The sequence below is a fragment of the Trachurus japonicus genome, chromosome 5 (genome assembly GCF_045865225.1).
Source record: "Trachurus japonicus isolate A0001 chromosome 5, Traja_1.0".
Lineage (NCBI taxonomy): Eukaryota > Metazoa > Chordata > Actinopteri > Carangiformes > Carangidae > Trachurus > Trachurus japonicus.
This window is the reverse complement of record NC_140911.1, coordinates 34,295,219-34,310,867: the sequence shown is the minus strand read 5'-3', so window position 1 is coordinate 34,310,867 and position 15,649 is coordinate 34,295,219. Positions and strand designations below refer to the sequence as shown.

General features: G+C 43.9%; 1 protein-coding gene across 1 annotated transcript; it reads left to right on the top strand.

Moving 5' to 3' along the window:
- Positions 1-2,587: 2,587 nt before the first annotated feature.
- Positions 2,588-14,337, top strand: inka2 (inka box actin regulator 2). Its single transcript, XM_085777671.1, has 2 exons — positions 2,588-2,991; positions 12,672-14,337. The coding sequence occupies exons 1-2, from the start codon at positions 2,920-2,922 to the stop codon at positions 13,926-13,928; spliced, it is 1,329 nt and encodes a 442-aa protein (XP_085633797.1). The 5' UTR covers positions 2,588-2,919; the 3' UTR covers positions 13,929-14,337.
- Positions 14,338-15,649: the final 1,312 nt, after the last annotated feature.

The window sequence follows — 15,649 nt, the reverse complement described above, 5'->3', positions numbered from 1 at the left end:
CTGGCGGTGTATGTCTGTGTAATAACATCTATGATACAGAGTCTTAACACCACAGGGAGTGGTTTTTCATTGCAGAGACAATTATGTTTTGTCTTTGCTTGGTGCTTTGATTCATTCCTGGCTTGAACACACAAAAAACGTAAGGATAACCAAACAAGTCATAACAGTGGGTGAGTCAGTGAAAGGATTATAATACTTTCTGTCTGCAGTGATGAATAGTTAAGACAGTTTCTGCTGCTGCATGTGCTGCCTGAGTCTCAGCGCTGAGTGATCTGAGGAGACATTTCCTTATCCAGTGTGTGTTCGCTGACAGCTGGGAGGAAGCAGACACATGCACAAGAGGCAGCTGCAGGTCGGGGTCACATTTGGGATGAGATTGTTCCGATAATCACGAGGTCGCCAGCTGAGTGCAGCCGCAGCGCACCCCTCTTTCTGCTGGGATGCCGGTTTAAATCTTGTGCACATGGCTGTTTCATTTCTGCTTCAGTTTTTATAAACCGTAGCAAATTTGGCAACAAATCAAGTTAAACTTCAAGAGTTTGACGCCCAATAGAGTCATCAGGTCAGACTTCACTGCCAGCGTCAGGTAACAACTGATCCACAACTGTTGTCAGATTCAAATGTTGCTGAATCCTGATTGGTGAATGAATGTATACGACACCACTTTTCTCCAACAGAAACCCGCCCACTTCAAACCAGTGAGAGGAGAAGAGACAAAACTTTAAGAAACAATTGATCAGCTGATCAACAGAAGACTAATTTATCAAGAAAACACAAACATTCCAGTTTCACTAACATAAGGACTGAATGTTGTGTTCAAAGAAAGGGATCTGAATATTGGTCATATTAGCCTCTGGGAAACTGTGATGGCTATTTCTTTCAACACTTCTTGACATTTTATTGAAACAAAACAGATGAACTGATATGTAGCATATACAGTAAGAAAATGTGTCCATACATGCACTACCTCAAATGTATTTCCCTGATCAAGTGAAAAGAAACAACCGCATGCAGCAACTTAATCTTAACTGTGCATGAAATAGCATGTTAAGATTGTGAACATGTTCCTGCAGAAATTAACTGACATCATACAGTAAGAGCATCTGGCAAGAAGGATTAGCTCCATACATTTTGGGTCTAGTTATTAATGTAAAGGAGGATAAGTGCAGACGGGGCGGGAAGGATCGCACACTGCAGCTGGAAAAGTGTGTTTGACGTTATTATCATCATTTATATGACAGTCGTAATCATGAAAAAGTTGTTAATCTGCTGTGAAAATGACAGTTACATAAATCCTCTGAATGGTTTCAGCAGAAAACAATCATCATTTGCAGACTCTGGATATTTAGAAAAGATTAAAAAATAAAAAATAAAAAGAATAAAACACACAAGTCAGTTAAAGCTCTTCCTCTCTCATTTCTCAGAAGTGAGGTTATGCTCAGATGATTTATTCATTAGTCCTGTTTGGGGTCTGAAATGGATCTACTTCCTCCTCTCTTCATTCAGCCATCCATCTGGGAAACATCACCCAACATCAGGCCTGATATTAAAACTTCCAGATGACAGAAGCAGGTCAGAGGGCACCAAGTTTTTCCTGACTGTCGGCCTGAGGTCTTCAGGCAAGCAGCGAGGAAACTAACTGGATATTTATTTAATCGTATATGTGTATGTATTGTACCATATGTAACCCTGTGGGCTGTCCATATGCTCTGTAATTTCCCTGGTCATTTTCTCTGCATTGATTTGAGTGCTGAAATTCAACACCCAGCCCAAGTTTGCATCCTGATGTGAAAGCATTCATTGCAGAGAGCAGACTTCAGATTGCAGGAGATGCATTGAATGTTTCTGTCTGTGCAACCTTTCAGAAATGTCAAATCTATATTCTGAGGGAGGAACAGATAAACAACTTCCAGATTGTCTGCCTTGCTTATGTGCCTCTTCCTTCCCTTTGCGAACACGGTATTATATCCAGGTCAACACAACAAAAGCCTGCAGCTCAGGTGTTTCCTCTCTGACCTCAGCCATGGTGGCCAGGAAACTGGCCCTATATGGCCCGCCCGCCAAATGACACATATGCTTTCTTTTATACACATCCTTCTTAAACTTCCTCCTCCAGTCTAATGTGTTCAAACAGTTGCTGCAGGATCCATCCCACCAGTGTCTGTCAGTCTGGAGTGGAGACATTACATTTTTCATGCTCTGTGAAATGAATAGCCAGCACTATGTGATCTTTCAGCCTCCTATTCAAAACATTTCCAGATGTTGCAGACTTTCTCTTCATATCTCAGAGAAATCATTAGAAGCTGCTGTGGACAAATCTGCTCCTCCATAATAATGATGCATCCTCGTTTTATCCTCGTTTGAACGAGATTTGAGTCTGTCCTGGGAGGCTCTCTCATTGGAGGAAATTGGATGGGCAGCGTAAAGGCGCGTCTTGAATGAGAAAATAGCAGAGGAGGGAAAAACGAGCTGAACACACACACGCATACTCACACACACACAGAGAGAGAGAGAGAGAGAGAGAGAGAGAGAGAGAGAGAGCAGGCTGACAGCAGCCACTGAGAGAGCGAGAGAGACAGACCCACACACACAGACGCAGACTGACGTAGACAGAAGACGGACCTCATTATCATTTTTTGGAGTAAACACATTTTCGTCATCAGGAGTTTTTTATTTATTTTTTATTTTCATTCTAATACAGGCTTCACGTCATTACGAGCCGCGCGCGCATAATTCCACAGCAGGATTTGCGCATCTCCAATCTCACATTTGTTTCTCCCAGCTCTCCAGCTCAGCAGTTTGAATTGCTCTGCCCAGGAGGAAGCTTTCATAGTCATGCTCGAGCGACGACTGGCGACGCGCTTCATCTGAGATTCTTGTATTTTTTATTTATTTATTTTTTTTTAAAAAGGAAAGAACATGGAACAACAGCTCTCCAAAGCTGAGAGCAAAAACATGGACGCGTGTCTGAGGCGACTCAAGCAAGAACTGGTAGGTTCTGTTGTTGTATCTCTACTTCTATTATTGCGAACAGCACCGGGCTACTTTATTCATTATTGATTATGGTAGCCGTTGTAAACATGCATCGTTTTTATTGGCGCAAACTGGCGTTTTGACCAAAAAATATATTAAACCATGAATTATATATTTTTCATCATCAATAGAATCCAACATGTCGCCTTATATGCCCTGGCAGACTTCTGTGCTTCTCACTGTCACATATTACAGCTCTTAGTTTCACTTGGGGGTGCATGTGTACTTTTTTTTCCCTTTCTTTCTTTTTTTAATCGCATTAATCTGTGTACAGGCTTAAAGCTTTGAGCAGACCAGAGGCATGTGTACACATCCTCCTCCTCCTCTCTGTGCACGCATCTGGGACAGATGTTTTAGGCTTAATGAGCTCAATACAGTCTTCTTCGTCTTCTTCTCTCTGAGATTTGCTGTTTTTATTATTTTGGTTGTAACTAAAGACATGTAGAAGATTGAGTATTTTTTTAATTATCTGGTTTGTACATGTAATCATGTGCTGTAATAGACTTCTGTGAGGTCACAGGGGAGTGAGTGAAAGTGGCGAGAGTTTCATCACATTATCATGCCCTAAATGAATTTGTCAGTTTCCCTTATTTAATATGTTCACACATCTCCTCTCCTCTAATAAACACATTTGATTGATGGGTGCAACTTTGGGCTGCCATCTCTCACCCCCCTCCTCTTTGAAATGTAAAACAAAAAACAACCTCAATCTGTGTGAGCTGCACCCTCACAATCATTTGGCAGGGACACAGTGTAGACCAATTTTCAAAGGAGCCTTAACTGGCACAGATTTCAATTGGAATCATCTTCAAAGCAGACACAGATTTTTTCCTTTTCTTCCCATCCAGCCACTGGCCCGCAGAAAAGCCTCACATGGCTGCGTGTTTTGCAACATGATCTGCTCTGTGACTTCTTGATTCACTGCTCCAAATTAGCCACACGTCTGTGAAGTGGCACTTGAGCTTTTTTGGGGGGGGGGTTAGGGTTAGACGTTGATGCCAGGAGGACATGTTGTGTTATAGCTGCCATATCACAGTTTGGTAACATAATAGAAAAAAAAAAGTGTCATGCCATGCCGGGGATCAAAACAGGAGAAACAGAGAGCAGATGCCGGTTAAAAAGCCAAGGCAGTCTCCTCCTGCACTGGACCATGTGGGATGCAATCTGTTGTTCAGAGAGACGAGAGTCGTCTATGCCAGCGCTGTCGCTTCTCTTTCCACTGTGACAGATTCTGATCCAGTGCTCACTGGAGAGTGGTAAACCGGCTCCATCTGCAACACACAGATCACAAACATCTAACAGCCGACATGCAGCTGTGAGGCTGAGTCGAGGAGCACTTGTAACTGTGCTTCAAAAAGGATCGTGCGAGTTCCTCTGCATATCTCGGACCATTTACTTGCTACATAAACCTTAAACCACAACTCAACAGTTTGCAATCCACACTGCTGCTGCTGCTTTTAGAGACTGGAGAGTATTTACACCCCCCAGGCAGCCTCTGGTTTCCATTCATTGCTGCTGCACTGTATGAAAATCAATTATAGGCTCTTGAACATTGCTCGAGTAGTGTGATCCATCACACTCATTATCAAGTCTACATTCATTTTAGTCATTATCATAATATTGATTGATTTGACGGCACATCAGGCAGTATAGGCCACTGTACTGGGTCCTGTGTTTATGTTCCATGACTACAAGCCAGTTTCCAGCAGCCTGATAATCTGACTTCTTTATAATATAGTCTGAAATGTGTTTTTCGTCTGTTTTCTGGTGGGAGGGGCTGTAATTTTGATTTACCCAATCAGCAGTGAGCGACAAATCCATCCAGCCAATGTCAATAAAAAAGCTGCCGTAATTCCCTCTAGGCAGAGTTTATCGCGCCCAGGCAAAGTGTCAACTTGTAGTGAGTGTTACATTACAGATATGTGAGTGTGGCATTCAAGGACTGAGTGAAAAGTCACGTAAATTACAACAGTGAACCCAGTGCACCATATAAAAGTGTGAACACTGTGTCAGTCAGGGGGTTGGGGGAGGGGCAGTCTGTGTGTGGTAGTGTCAGGTCACCCTTGAACATTTGACCCTCGACTGGGGGCTATTTCTCGTTGCTGCTGACCACATCCAACGCACCGCTCATGCTAAAACTCAAAACCTGCCGGATTAGTTTTCAAGTCAGGAATTCATAATCGTTTTTTACCCGTGTTTAACTGAAAACAGTGTTTTGCCAAAAGGCTGGTTCCCTACAAAAACAAGGCTCTACAAAAAAACAACAACAAAGGCTTGTGCACGATGACAACAATGTGATATTTTTAATCTTATGCATGACTCATGATTCATACAACGCACAGACAAAAGAGTCCTTCCTTCCTCCTTCTAAGTCGGAGATGCAAACGCCGACATGCCTTCTTTGACTCACCCTCTCTAAATGTAGGGTTCACACCTGCTTAACAGCGTCATCCCACACACTGGAGCATAAATCAGAGCTTTCGATATCATCACCTCTGAAGATGATTTCACATGCATCACACCCCCTTTTATCCATTTCACACCCGAGGCAAGTTTCAACCATGTCTGTCACCTTGGAATTCAACGGCCTCGCAACAAGCCCGCAAACATGAGGTCAGGGAATGTGAGAAAAGTGCCAAAACCAATGCTGTGTGAAAAGCTCGTCTATCTCAACGTTGAATATACTTTGTTACCTTTAGGGGCGTGGGATCAGAAAACTGTACACAACACAAAGCTGTGGAGTGGTTTAACTTTAAGCTCGTTTGTTTTGTGCCTCCCTCATGGCTCCTGTTCTCCAACCTGCCCTTCCTTCCCCTCGGCTAAAATTGGCCCCGACTCTTAGTGGCAGCTGTGGGCTTTTTTTTTTTGTTGTCGTTGCGTGGGCGATCATTGTGTTTGAGATGGAACCACAAACCTTATACAAAGCCTCTTTTTATCAAGGCACCACGCACGTAACCTGTTAAATCACAGTTGACAGAATGGAAAATGAAATCACTGCCTCAGACGACAAAGTGCAGATTTATTTTGGGGGATATTGTTTTTAGAAATAACAGTGATGAAGTCGGCTGCTGTAACTAAGATCAACTCCGGTCCCGCCTCTCGTCTGTTTCACTCTCACTATCACCAAAACAATGTGGACATGCTTTACATCTCAACCTGAGTAGAAAACATTACCAAATCATCGCTGCATGAAGTCAATTTAGAGCCATTTTTCTGTCCACCTGATAAATGCAAATGCAATATTGACTCTCCTTTCAGCTGTTTTGGTTTCCATTAACTCTAGTCATTAGGGAGCTACAGGTAAGGCAGCTTACAATGGATTTATCCAAGCTTTGTTTATGAAAACTGCTCTGCTGGAAACAATCTATGAGTGTGGTGAGAGTGAACCAGAACGAAAAGCCATGCACAGACCATAAAACCAAAACAGCAAGGTGACACAACGTGACACTATATATTTGAATGCTTTTTCTTTAGTTTATTACAACAAGCAACCTCATTGACATTACACTAAGTCATTGATCGTATTACATTTTGACAGGTGCAGCTTGAATCTACTAGAGACTTATTTACTACCATTATATTTACACCACATCACTTGCCTAAAGTACAAACTCCAAATTCCAAAATGCTCTGTATTCTCCCCTGAACAACTGTACATAACTTTCACATAGCATGAGTGTGGTAATATAATGTGCTAAAGCTGATGCAGGCCCATTTAGTCTAAATATAAACCTGAACTGGAGCCCGTTCCCCATGACTACACAGCAATCACACACGTTTTCTCCAGGAAATGTTTTCTTGATTTTGCACTCTCCACAAGTCAGATTAAGAAGGGGCGGCATCTGCAAAAACAACGTCACGCTCGATGTTGCATCTGTGGGCTGAAGACTTGGCCGAGCACTTTCACTGCCCACACGCGAGGCGCTGACGTCAACCGCTGCCTTATCAAACGTCTCACTAACGATTATTGGTTCCAGTGAGGATTTGCAGGCAGGAAAGGCAAACAGATTGGGTCCCAGACTGTCTTCCAAATATCATCTGCCAAAGATGATGATGTGGATGCTAATCATCCTGCATCTCCCACGGCAGCATCATTTTCTTGATGGCACAAATGAGCTCTAACAGGAAATAAGCAATTAAACCACCTCCCATCTCTCAAAAGGCCATGAGGGAGTGTTTGCTGGGCAGCAGCACGTCCAAAGAAACACTGATAGATTTGGTTGGAATACTTTCAGCCAAGGTCCCATTAGTTATTTGTAGAGAGTTCTGGTTTTATCTGCCAGACTTTTCAGATATTGGTCTTATCATGCAACAACATAATCTCTTACAGTGTCTTCATTACTCTGGATAAAACACAGGAATTTTGACCCAGAGTGACCTCAAATGACATGCTACTGTATAATATCATCAAACTGAAGTTTAGTTCATCTCCATCTTACTAAGTTGGTGGCATAACGCAAATACTGTACAGTATATGTCAAGATATACTGGATATAATGTATGCAAAACATCAATGCCCAGTACACATGGAAGATGAAGTGGGGTCCTTTTAAGCTGAATAGTGAGGGTGTGGTGTTTATGGGGCATCAGAATGCAGAAAGCCAGAGTTTTAAGTGCCATTATATTTACTTTAAAGCCTTGACACTATACAAAAAACAAAATTCTCAGCTATTCTAATATGCTGCTGAATCATTCTTGTCTAATAGGGTTTTTAACTTGGGGAGGGGGAAAAATTTACAAGGTGTTAGTGAGATTTTTTTTCAAACTGACCATTTAAATCCCATTTTCTGTGACAATCCATTATGAAGTTAGACATGCATGAGGAGGTTATTCAGCGTACTCTCAGTCAGGGTCAGTGAATGCAGCATATTAAATTAATATAAATGCAAAAAAACTACATAACACTTGACATGGCCAAATTCAAGAGGGATTTGTGCTCCACGTTCTTTTGTTGAACCTTATTCACACTTCTCCTTCTACTGAGTGTGACCCCAAGGACACTCGGACCAAACAGTCACCATATAACTTTTTTTTTTCAATCAAAGAGGCATTCATGGCTGTGTGCACAGTAATTCATTTCTTTCAGTGGGCGCTGTGCAGCTTTACTGCCCTCTCCATCATGACCCCGGGGTTGTCCACAGTGGTCTGTGGCGTGTCCAGTGGTTAAGTCACAGAGACCCTCTCTGTATCGCCCCGGACAGAGACCCCATTCCTGTCCTTGACCCAAACAGCCCACCATTCATTTTTAATTAGGGGTGGAGGGAGGGTGGAGTACACCATAGCTGCTGGCCAGCTCCTTCTAAACAGGAAGACCTTTTGGGTCTGATAACCTTGGTCTCACTGTTTCCTCCCTCCCTCCAGCCAATAACAAATAAACAACAACAGTGAATGGCCTTTATTTTACTACCAAAAACAGAGCAGTAACTTGTTTTTCCTATTTTGTTTGTGTTGTTATTTTTCACTTAATAAGCCAGTTAATGTATGTGAGTCAGCACAACATGCATGCACACATAGCCTATCAATGCTTTTAAACACACGCACATACAATGACTTCATTGAGGAGAGGCAAGTCTGGACATGTGTGTGGATTTGTGAGCAGTGTGTGTTTGCACAGTGAATTTATTTTTCCCTACATAAGTGAAGGAGGAAAGCCCGATCTCAACAGACAGCAGAGGAGAATCACTGATTTATTTATACTTTGTGGTATTTAATTGTCCTGCGTGCATACTAAATGGCCTTCTGGGTGCATCTTCACAGTAGACATGATGTGAGGATATTAAATAAAGATCCAGCAATCACCTGATTTTCTCTTTCAAATTAAAATAGCCAGAAATCTTTAATAAGCCTCCACTCAGTATTAATTCAAGTCTGCCAGCCATTGTTCTTTAACTTTGAAGCATTCAGCCCTTAATTGGCAATTATGTCTGGTTGGCTGGCATCACTACAGTCAGAGGAGGGAGGAGAGGAAGTGGGGGGGGGGTGAGGGGGCAGAATCTGGCCAGTCCATGTTTGCCTTTCTTTCTTTCATTCAGCAGATTTTCACTTGGCTTCCCCCTTTAAAGCCATCTTTTTATAGAAATACACGGTTGATGGATTAAATGACTGGAATACTTGAAGGCTTTGGTTTAAAAAGAAGATTTAACTAAACTTCATGAGACTAAGTTAATGATGCCAGTTTTTCTTGGGCAGTACAGCAATTCCCTGCAGCCCCTATTTCATCCCAGCCTACTTATTAAATTAGATTAGACAGACATTTCTTTTTTCTTATCTCCTTTTATTCCGGTTAAGACCTCAAGGTGCTTGTGCGGGTCCCATCAGGTCTGCATCCTGCGTCTTTGTCCTAACGCGGCCCTCAGCTGATTCACACATTGTAAAAGTGAGGATGAACAACATCTGTGTCTCAACCAGGAACTGCCGCAGGACGTTATATTAAAGTCACTTTCAGCATCCTGAGTAGAGGGCAGAATGGAGGTTGAAAAGGCTGACATATTTGGGCCACAAAGTTCAGCCTTGAAATGGCAGTGGTGGAGTGCCTGGAGTTAGTTGGCATGGCTAAGGTGGAATAATAGGGTTTAGTTTACTACTGTTCCCCTGTTTGTTTCCCTGGGCGCAATATGAATTATTAATGTTGCCTTAGAATAGAAATGCCGGTAAACAACTCAGTGTGTTTTAAATAACCAGGAGGAATGCCTGCGTCTTTTGGGGGGGATAACAGAAAAGTTGCATGTGAGCGCTACAGTAAATTAAGGTGTTGTTAGTTAGCTTGTGCAAACAGGTGTGACCTTTCTTTCAGACTGCATGAAAATGGTCTGCTTAGGAGATAATATTTCAAAAACAGATTTAATACATATAAGTGGACCGTATTTCAGCAGCAGCTCGGGGTGCGGTAATCCCTCAGCTGATCCCCGCGCAAACTTCACCGAAGCCACATGTCTGCTTCCGAAAGTGTTACAACAATGCAGAAATCCACCCTCGTCTTGTCTTCAGACTTGTTGACCTTTGATGTGCAGGAAAGTAAACCATAATTATGCACTCTTTCCCAGCCTCTCCCAGGACACAGCCAATTACAGCTAATGAAGTCAGCCATATGTGGAAGGGACAAAGACAAGAGACAACCTGATTGTGCTAATTACATGAACCTTCACTGGCTAATTTAGCGATCCAACGGGAAGCTCAGAGGCTTTTGTTCCCAACATGTGCACTGATAGGTTTATTATCTGATCTTAGAGGCTACCAACCCCCCCACTCTGCACCTATTCAGCCATATGTTAGTGATGAGCAGTGTTTTAACCCAGAGGTTTAATGTTAATGAGGCAGGGTATTGGAAAACTGTCAAGGTACGTCCAAACCATGTGAAATGGCCTTGGGCTATAGCACTGGAACAGTTAGTTAACAGATGATTAATCGTCAACAATTTAGATAATCAATTAAGTTATTTATCAAGGAAGAATGCTAAATACATGCTAAACATTCTCTGGTGCTGGCTTTTCAAAATAAAATATCTGCTTTTCCTTTTTCATTCATTTAATATTTGTATTTGATATTTATCATGTCCAGGGAAAAGAATCCAAGATAAATGTTAACATGCTAAGTGGGTATAATGTTCACCATCTAACTTTACTAAGTTAAACAGTGATTGGAATACCATTAGTTAATATTTTTGGTCATGAATCAAATAACGGGACAACTTGCAAAAGTTTGACATGGTTATGATTCAATGTGAAAATGTAAACAATCACCAAGATGATTAAAAGTTCATCCTCATTCATCTGGGGAACAGGAACATCTGGTCAACACTGATGAGAAATTTCTGACTGCACCAAAGTGGTAGACCAATCACAGGAAAAATCAACACCTATAAGAAGTGTGAGAAGTTAATGTGAGTTTAAGAGAACAGGCTCACTCAGTAACAACCCCTCCGTCTCTCACGGTGCTTATAGGAGGCCTCGTTTATGATGCCACACTGTCAGTTGTTCTGCACAGCTACTTTTCCCACCAAGGGGGTAAACACAATCACTGCTCCCCCAAGATTAAGTATCACCGCCTGTTGTTGCACCTACCCCTCCCTCCCCCCTGCTATGTTCCTACGGTGTCATCCATAATTGAATCCATCAACAGTTTTCTCTTTGACATCTAAACATATGGTGAGGGGACCCCCCTCCCCTCCCCACCCCACATATCCACCCGCCTCCCCCTCTCTCCATCCCTGCTCATCCTGCTGACTCTCACCGCCCCTTCGCTCCCTCTCACTATCTCCCCTGTCATTGTTCAGTCCCTTTCCGCCTGAGTGACCCCGCCCCCCCTCCAACCACCATTTGGGGATTACAGTCTAGACGGGCAGCGCTGATTGGCTGTCACGCCCAGCGGTATCCCCCCATTGGAGAGAGATACATATAGGGGCAGTCGGACCGATTCGTTTGAAAGGTGAGAGACAGTGACAGGCTGCAGAGGTGCAAACTAACAACAGGAGAGACAGACAGGGACATCCAGACAGACTCTGTAGAAGGTAAGGGTTGGGTTTTTATTAGTTTATAGAATGAGTGATGCTCATATGATTTAGGCCATTATTTAATACTACAACTGAAATCAAGCATCTGTTCTTGCATTAGAGAGGCAAATTACATTTGCATTAAAATGCATTCATGTTCAGTTGAGTGATATCAGTTTAACCGACAGCTCCATATCGTCTGCGGTGTAGGTGTGATTCATCAAGTTTCCCAACAACATTTACCAACACACACCTGCACATTTTTCAAAATGCCTGACATGCTTTCTCTTGTCTTTCTGCTGATAAGAAGAAAATCATGAAGGTGCTATACCTTTGCCAACGTGTGCACGTGTTCAAACGATAGAAGTTGAACTTGTTGTGTCAAGAGGGCAGAGAGAAAGTCTAGGTCACGGCGCGCGATGATTCAGGTCTACAAGTTAAGACACAGGTCAGGATGCCGCCTCTGGGCTTCCCGTCTTCCCTCAGGAGAAGACGGTTTGTCAGGTCACATGACACAGGCTCTTACAAAGATGAGAGCGGAAAGAGAAAGGAGGAGGAGGAGGAAGATAAAAGCAGAGTGTATGATTACTGCTGCACAGAGAGAAGTAAGAGTGAAGACAAAGAGCTCTAAGGAGAAAGCAAATATAGGATAATACAAAATAGGAAGAGTGCAAAAAAGGAAAAAAGAGCAGAAGAGCGAGGAAGAAAGAAAACAGCAAGCTTGTCTGTTTTACAGCTGTCATGGGTTGGATCCTCTCTCATACGCAGGCCATATGGGACCCAGGCCTGTCATCCAAAACTAGGTCACATGACCCATAATTAAACAAGGTGCACAGCCTGAAATGCATGAGGGGAGAGCACAGAGTCTCACAGACAAGAAGCAGGTCTATTTCTGTGATGTGATAGATGTGTTCATTGCTTCTGATACTGTCTGATATTGTGTATGATTTGGATTTGTGCTGGGGATGAATGATGAACAAGAGATGGGACAGTGAGGAAAGCAGTCTTTGATGGATCAGATGGAATCTGCAAGAGTGAAATGAATGAAAGTTTCAGCTCTACACGGTCTGTTGCTGTTCAGATGAACTGGACATTTGCCAATTTCTGTCTCATCTTCATCTCTGTATTGTTCTCTCTTGTCTCCCTGCAGCTGTCCATGAAAGAAGCCGGGGATGGCCTCCACGCTCAGATGAACTCGATGATGGGAGCTCTACAGGAACTCAAGCTGCTTCAGGTCCAGACAGCGATAGAGAACCTTGACATTTCAGGTCGGCCCATTAACCGAGGTATCCCATACCCCGCTCCACCAGCTCTTCCTGACGCATCAGCTGCAGCAGCTTCAGCTTCAGCTTCAGAAAAGGATCAAGGGTCCTGCTTTAACCAAACCCTGCCGAAGCCGCCCTGTCCAAGCCCCATGCCGAGTCCACAGCCTTCTGTGGAGAGCAGGAACACCTTCAGCCGAGATGGCAACAGCTCATCTCGAAATAGAAGCAGCCTGAGAACGTCTGTGTCTTCCTCCGCATCCAGTCTGGACACCGAAAGCGAAAGGACCTCAAGAAGTGCGAGAAGTGAGAATGACCTTGAGTCAATACCCAGGAGGTGGTCGGGATACGCCGCCCCTCAGGTGGACTTTTATGGACCAATGGTGGGAAACCCTCCCCCAGAACCATACCCTCAGGCAAAGCCCCCGCAACGCGCTCAGGTGGTGGACCTGCCCGGCATACTGTACAGCCTCTCCAGAGAGGGTCCCTCACTGGACAGCGACTACTCCCAGGACAGCACGGACGACGCCAGCGACTGGACCTCTTCGCTCATGAGTCGCAGCCGCAACCGCCAGCCCTTAGTCCTGGGCGACAACGTCTTCGCCGACCTGGTGGGCAACTGGCTGGACCTGCCCGAGGTGGAGAGGGAGGAGGCGGCGGAGGAGGAGGAGAGGAGGAAGAGGAGAGAGGAGAGGATGGCAGACGGAGGAGCGGACAGACCGGACACCCCGGCTCACCCTCTCCGTCTCAGCCGCTCGCAGGAGATTTGCAGGAAGTTCTCGCTGACCACAAACATCTTCAAGAAGTTCCTGCGCAGCGTCCGGCCCGACAGGGACAAGCTGCTGAAGGAGCGGCCCGGCTGGATGGCTCCGGAGCTGCCAGAGGGAGACCTCTTCAAAAGGCCCAAGAAACTGGTTCCCAAAAGTTCAAAAGGCAGCTTCTACCTGCCGTTCTGGGCAAACGGACAGCAGGGCAAAGGCCGGCCGTGTCTAGCGGAGGCCGAGAGGAATCAACACCACCCTCAGAGCTTCCCCCCGTTCCACCAGCAGCCATTTGCAGGGATTTATTTAGACAGGAGACAGCCAGAGACTGGTCTGGAGAAAATGCAGCCCTTGTTTGACTACAACACAGCTGTTTGGGTCTGACAGTGAGTCTCGGGCCAACAGCCCACCAGTGATGCCAGACTGAGTGAATGACAGGTGCTGGCGGGGAGATATTGGCTGATCTGGAGGGGGGCGGGGGGGGCGGGGTGAGTGAATGAACGAATGAACGACTGAAAGGCTTGGATACAGTTATCTTCCAAAAAATGAAGCGATACACCCACAACATGATTCTCCTGCGACTGAGAGATTATCAGGGCAGCGTTTTGTCTGACAATCCTAAAAAACCGAAACCTCGTTTGCTGTGTGTGTCTGGGCTCATGAGCGTGTGTTGGAGAGTGTGAGTCGAAGAGAGACTTTTTTTGAAGATTTATGCTGCAAGTTTTTGTATTATTCAAATGTCTTTATGTGCATGTATGACTGGGTTCTCTGGTTGTCTTAAAAGACGGTACTTTAAAACAAAAAGAAAAGAAAAAAAACGACACGCTTCTCAGAATGTCACCATCATTGCAGTTCTTTATGAAAACATCCACTTCACTTCAATGCTAGTGGACATATACTATCATATCTCACCTCTTTGCATCTATGAATAGAAACACCAACTGTTGGATTGCATGGTTACTGTTTTTATAAGTGATGCTACAAACAGCTGTTACTGAACGCACTGCCACTAACGACAGTCATAAGCTTCATTTTGTTTCCAACACCGGAAACTCAGGTTTAATCGAACCCGTCGTCCTCTTTCACGTTGCTCAGGGAGTGAATGCAACACAGGACGACACTCTAGGACACTGCCACATTTAAACAAATGGGATTTATACACAGTTTAGACGAGTCTTGCCTCATCTCATTTAGCCTAGGAATAATTAACAGCAATACAGTGCATGACTAGTTCAGAAGAGTGCACATTAAACTTTGAGATTTGCCCCTGGTGTTTGCGGTCATGTCAGAAACACTTGTTTTTCCCTCTGCCATGTACATTAGACATGGCACATGTTGAGTCAACTGTCAGCTCTCCTGGGTTGTTAACAGAGAGGAGGAGGAGGAGGAGGAGGAGGGTGAAGATGGCACAGCCGACCATGAGCACTGGCTGAATGACTGACTGCCATCTGGTACCCGGATGTTACATAAAGCTTGTTCACCACGGGCTCGAAGAAGATGCACAACCGTTCCTGTTAATCCCAAAGGCTTTAGACAAACTGAATTATTATGATGACTGTGTTACATTACATGCTGTACAGACAAAGGTGAACACACTGCAGGGCTGGAACAGGGACAAGACAGTTGAGAGTGGCGCTAAAGAGACGTAATCTCTATTTAGCCAGGATCAAGTTGACAGAATAAATGTACAGGTCATTGTACATATTTGCCATCAAGCAAACTGAAGCAATAACAGACATTTTCTCTAATATCCCATATCGCATGACTTTCATGATTCTGCAGATAAATATGTCACAGTTCTTAACCATTACATGTAAACAAAGCCGCCACACTTGTACTTAAAACCATAAATCAACCGGTCAGTCTATATCTATATCTATTCTCTTTTCACAGTAAACTGTTACAGTATTCGTCATTTCAAGCAGCACCACAGCAGTGTTAAACAAACTACAGCTTCCTTCACAGATTCATAGAAACATCAGGATTCCCTCAGGATTACAGATGACACTGCCCGTTCCATTTGTTTTTATATAGGACCACTATTATGCAACGACAATCTGATACTTTAACTTATTGTAAAAAGAAAAAAAAACAGTCAATTTCAC

What these genes read in the sequence shown, in the direction of transcription:
- inka2 (XM_085777671.1), top strand. Translation starts at nt 2,920, where the DNA reads ATGGAACAACAGCTCTCCAAAGCTGAGAGCAAAAACATGGACGCGTGT. An exon ending in GGCGACTCAAGCAAGAACTG is followed by an intron (nt 2,992 to 12,671) that starts GTAGGTTCTGTT and finishes GTCTCCCTGCAG; the next exon opens with CTGTCCATGAAAGAAGCCGG.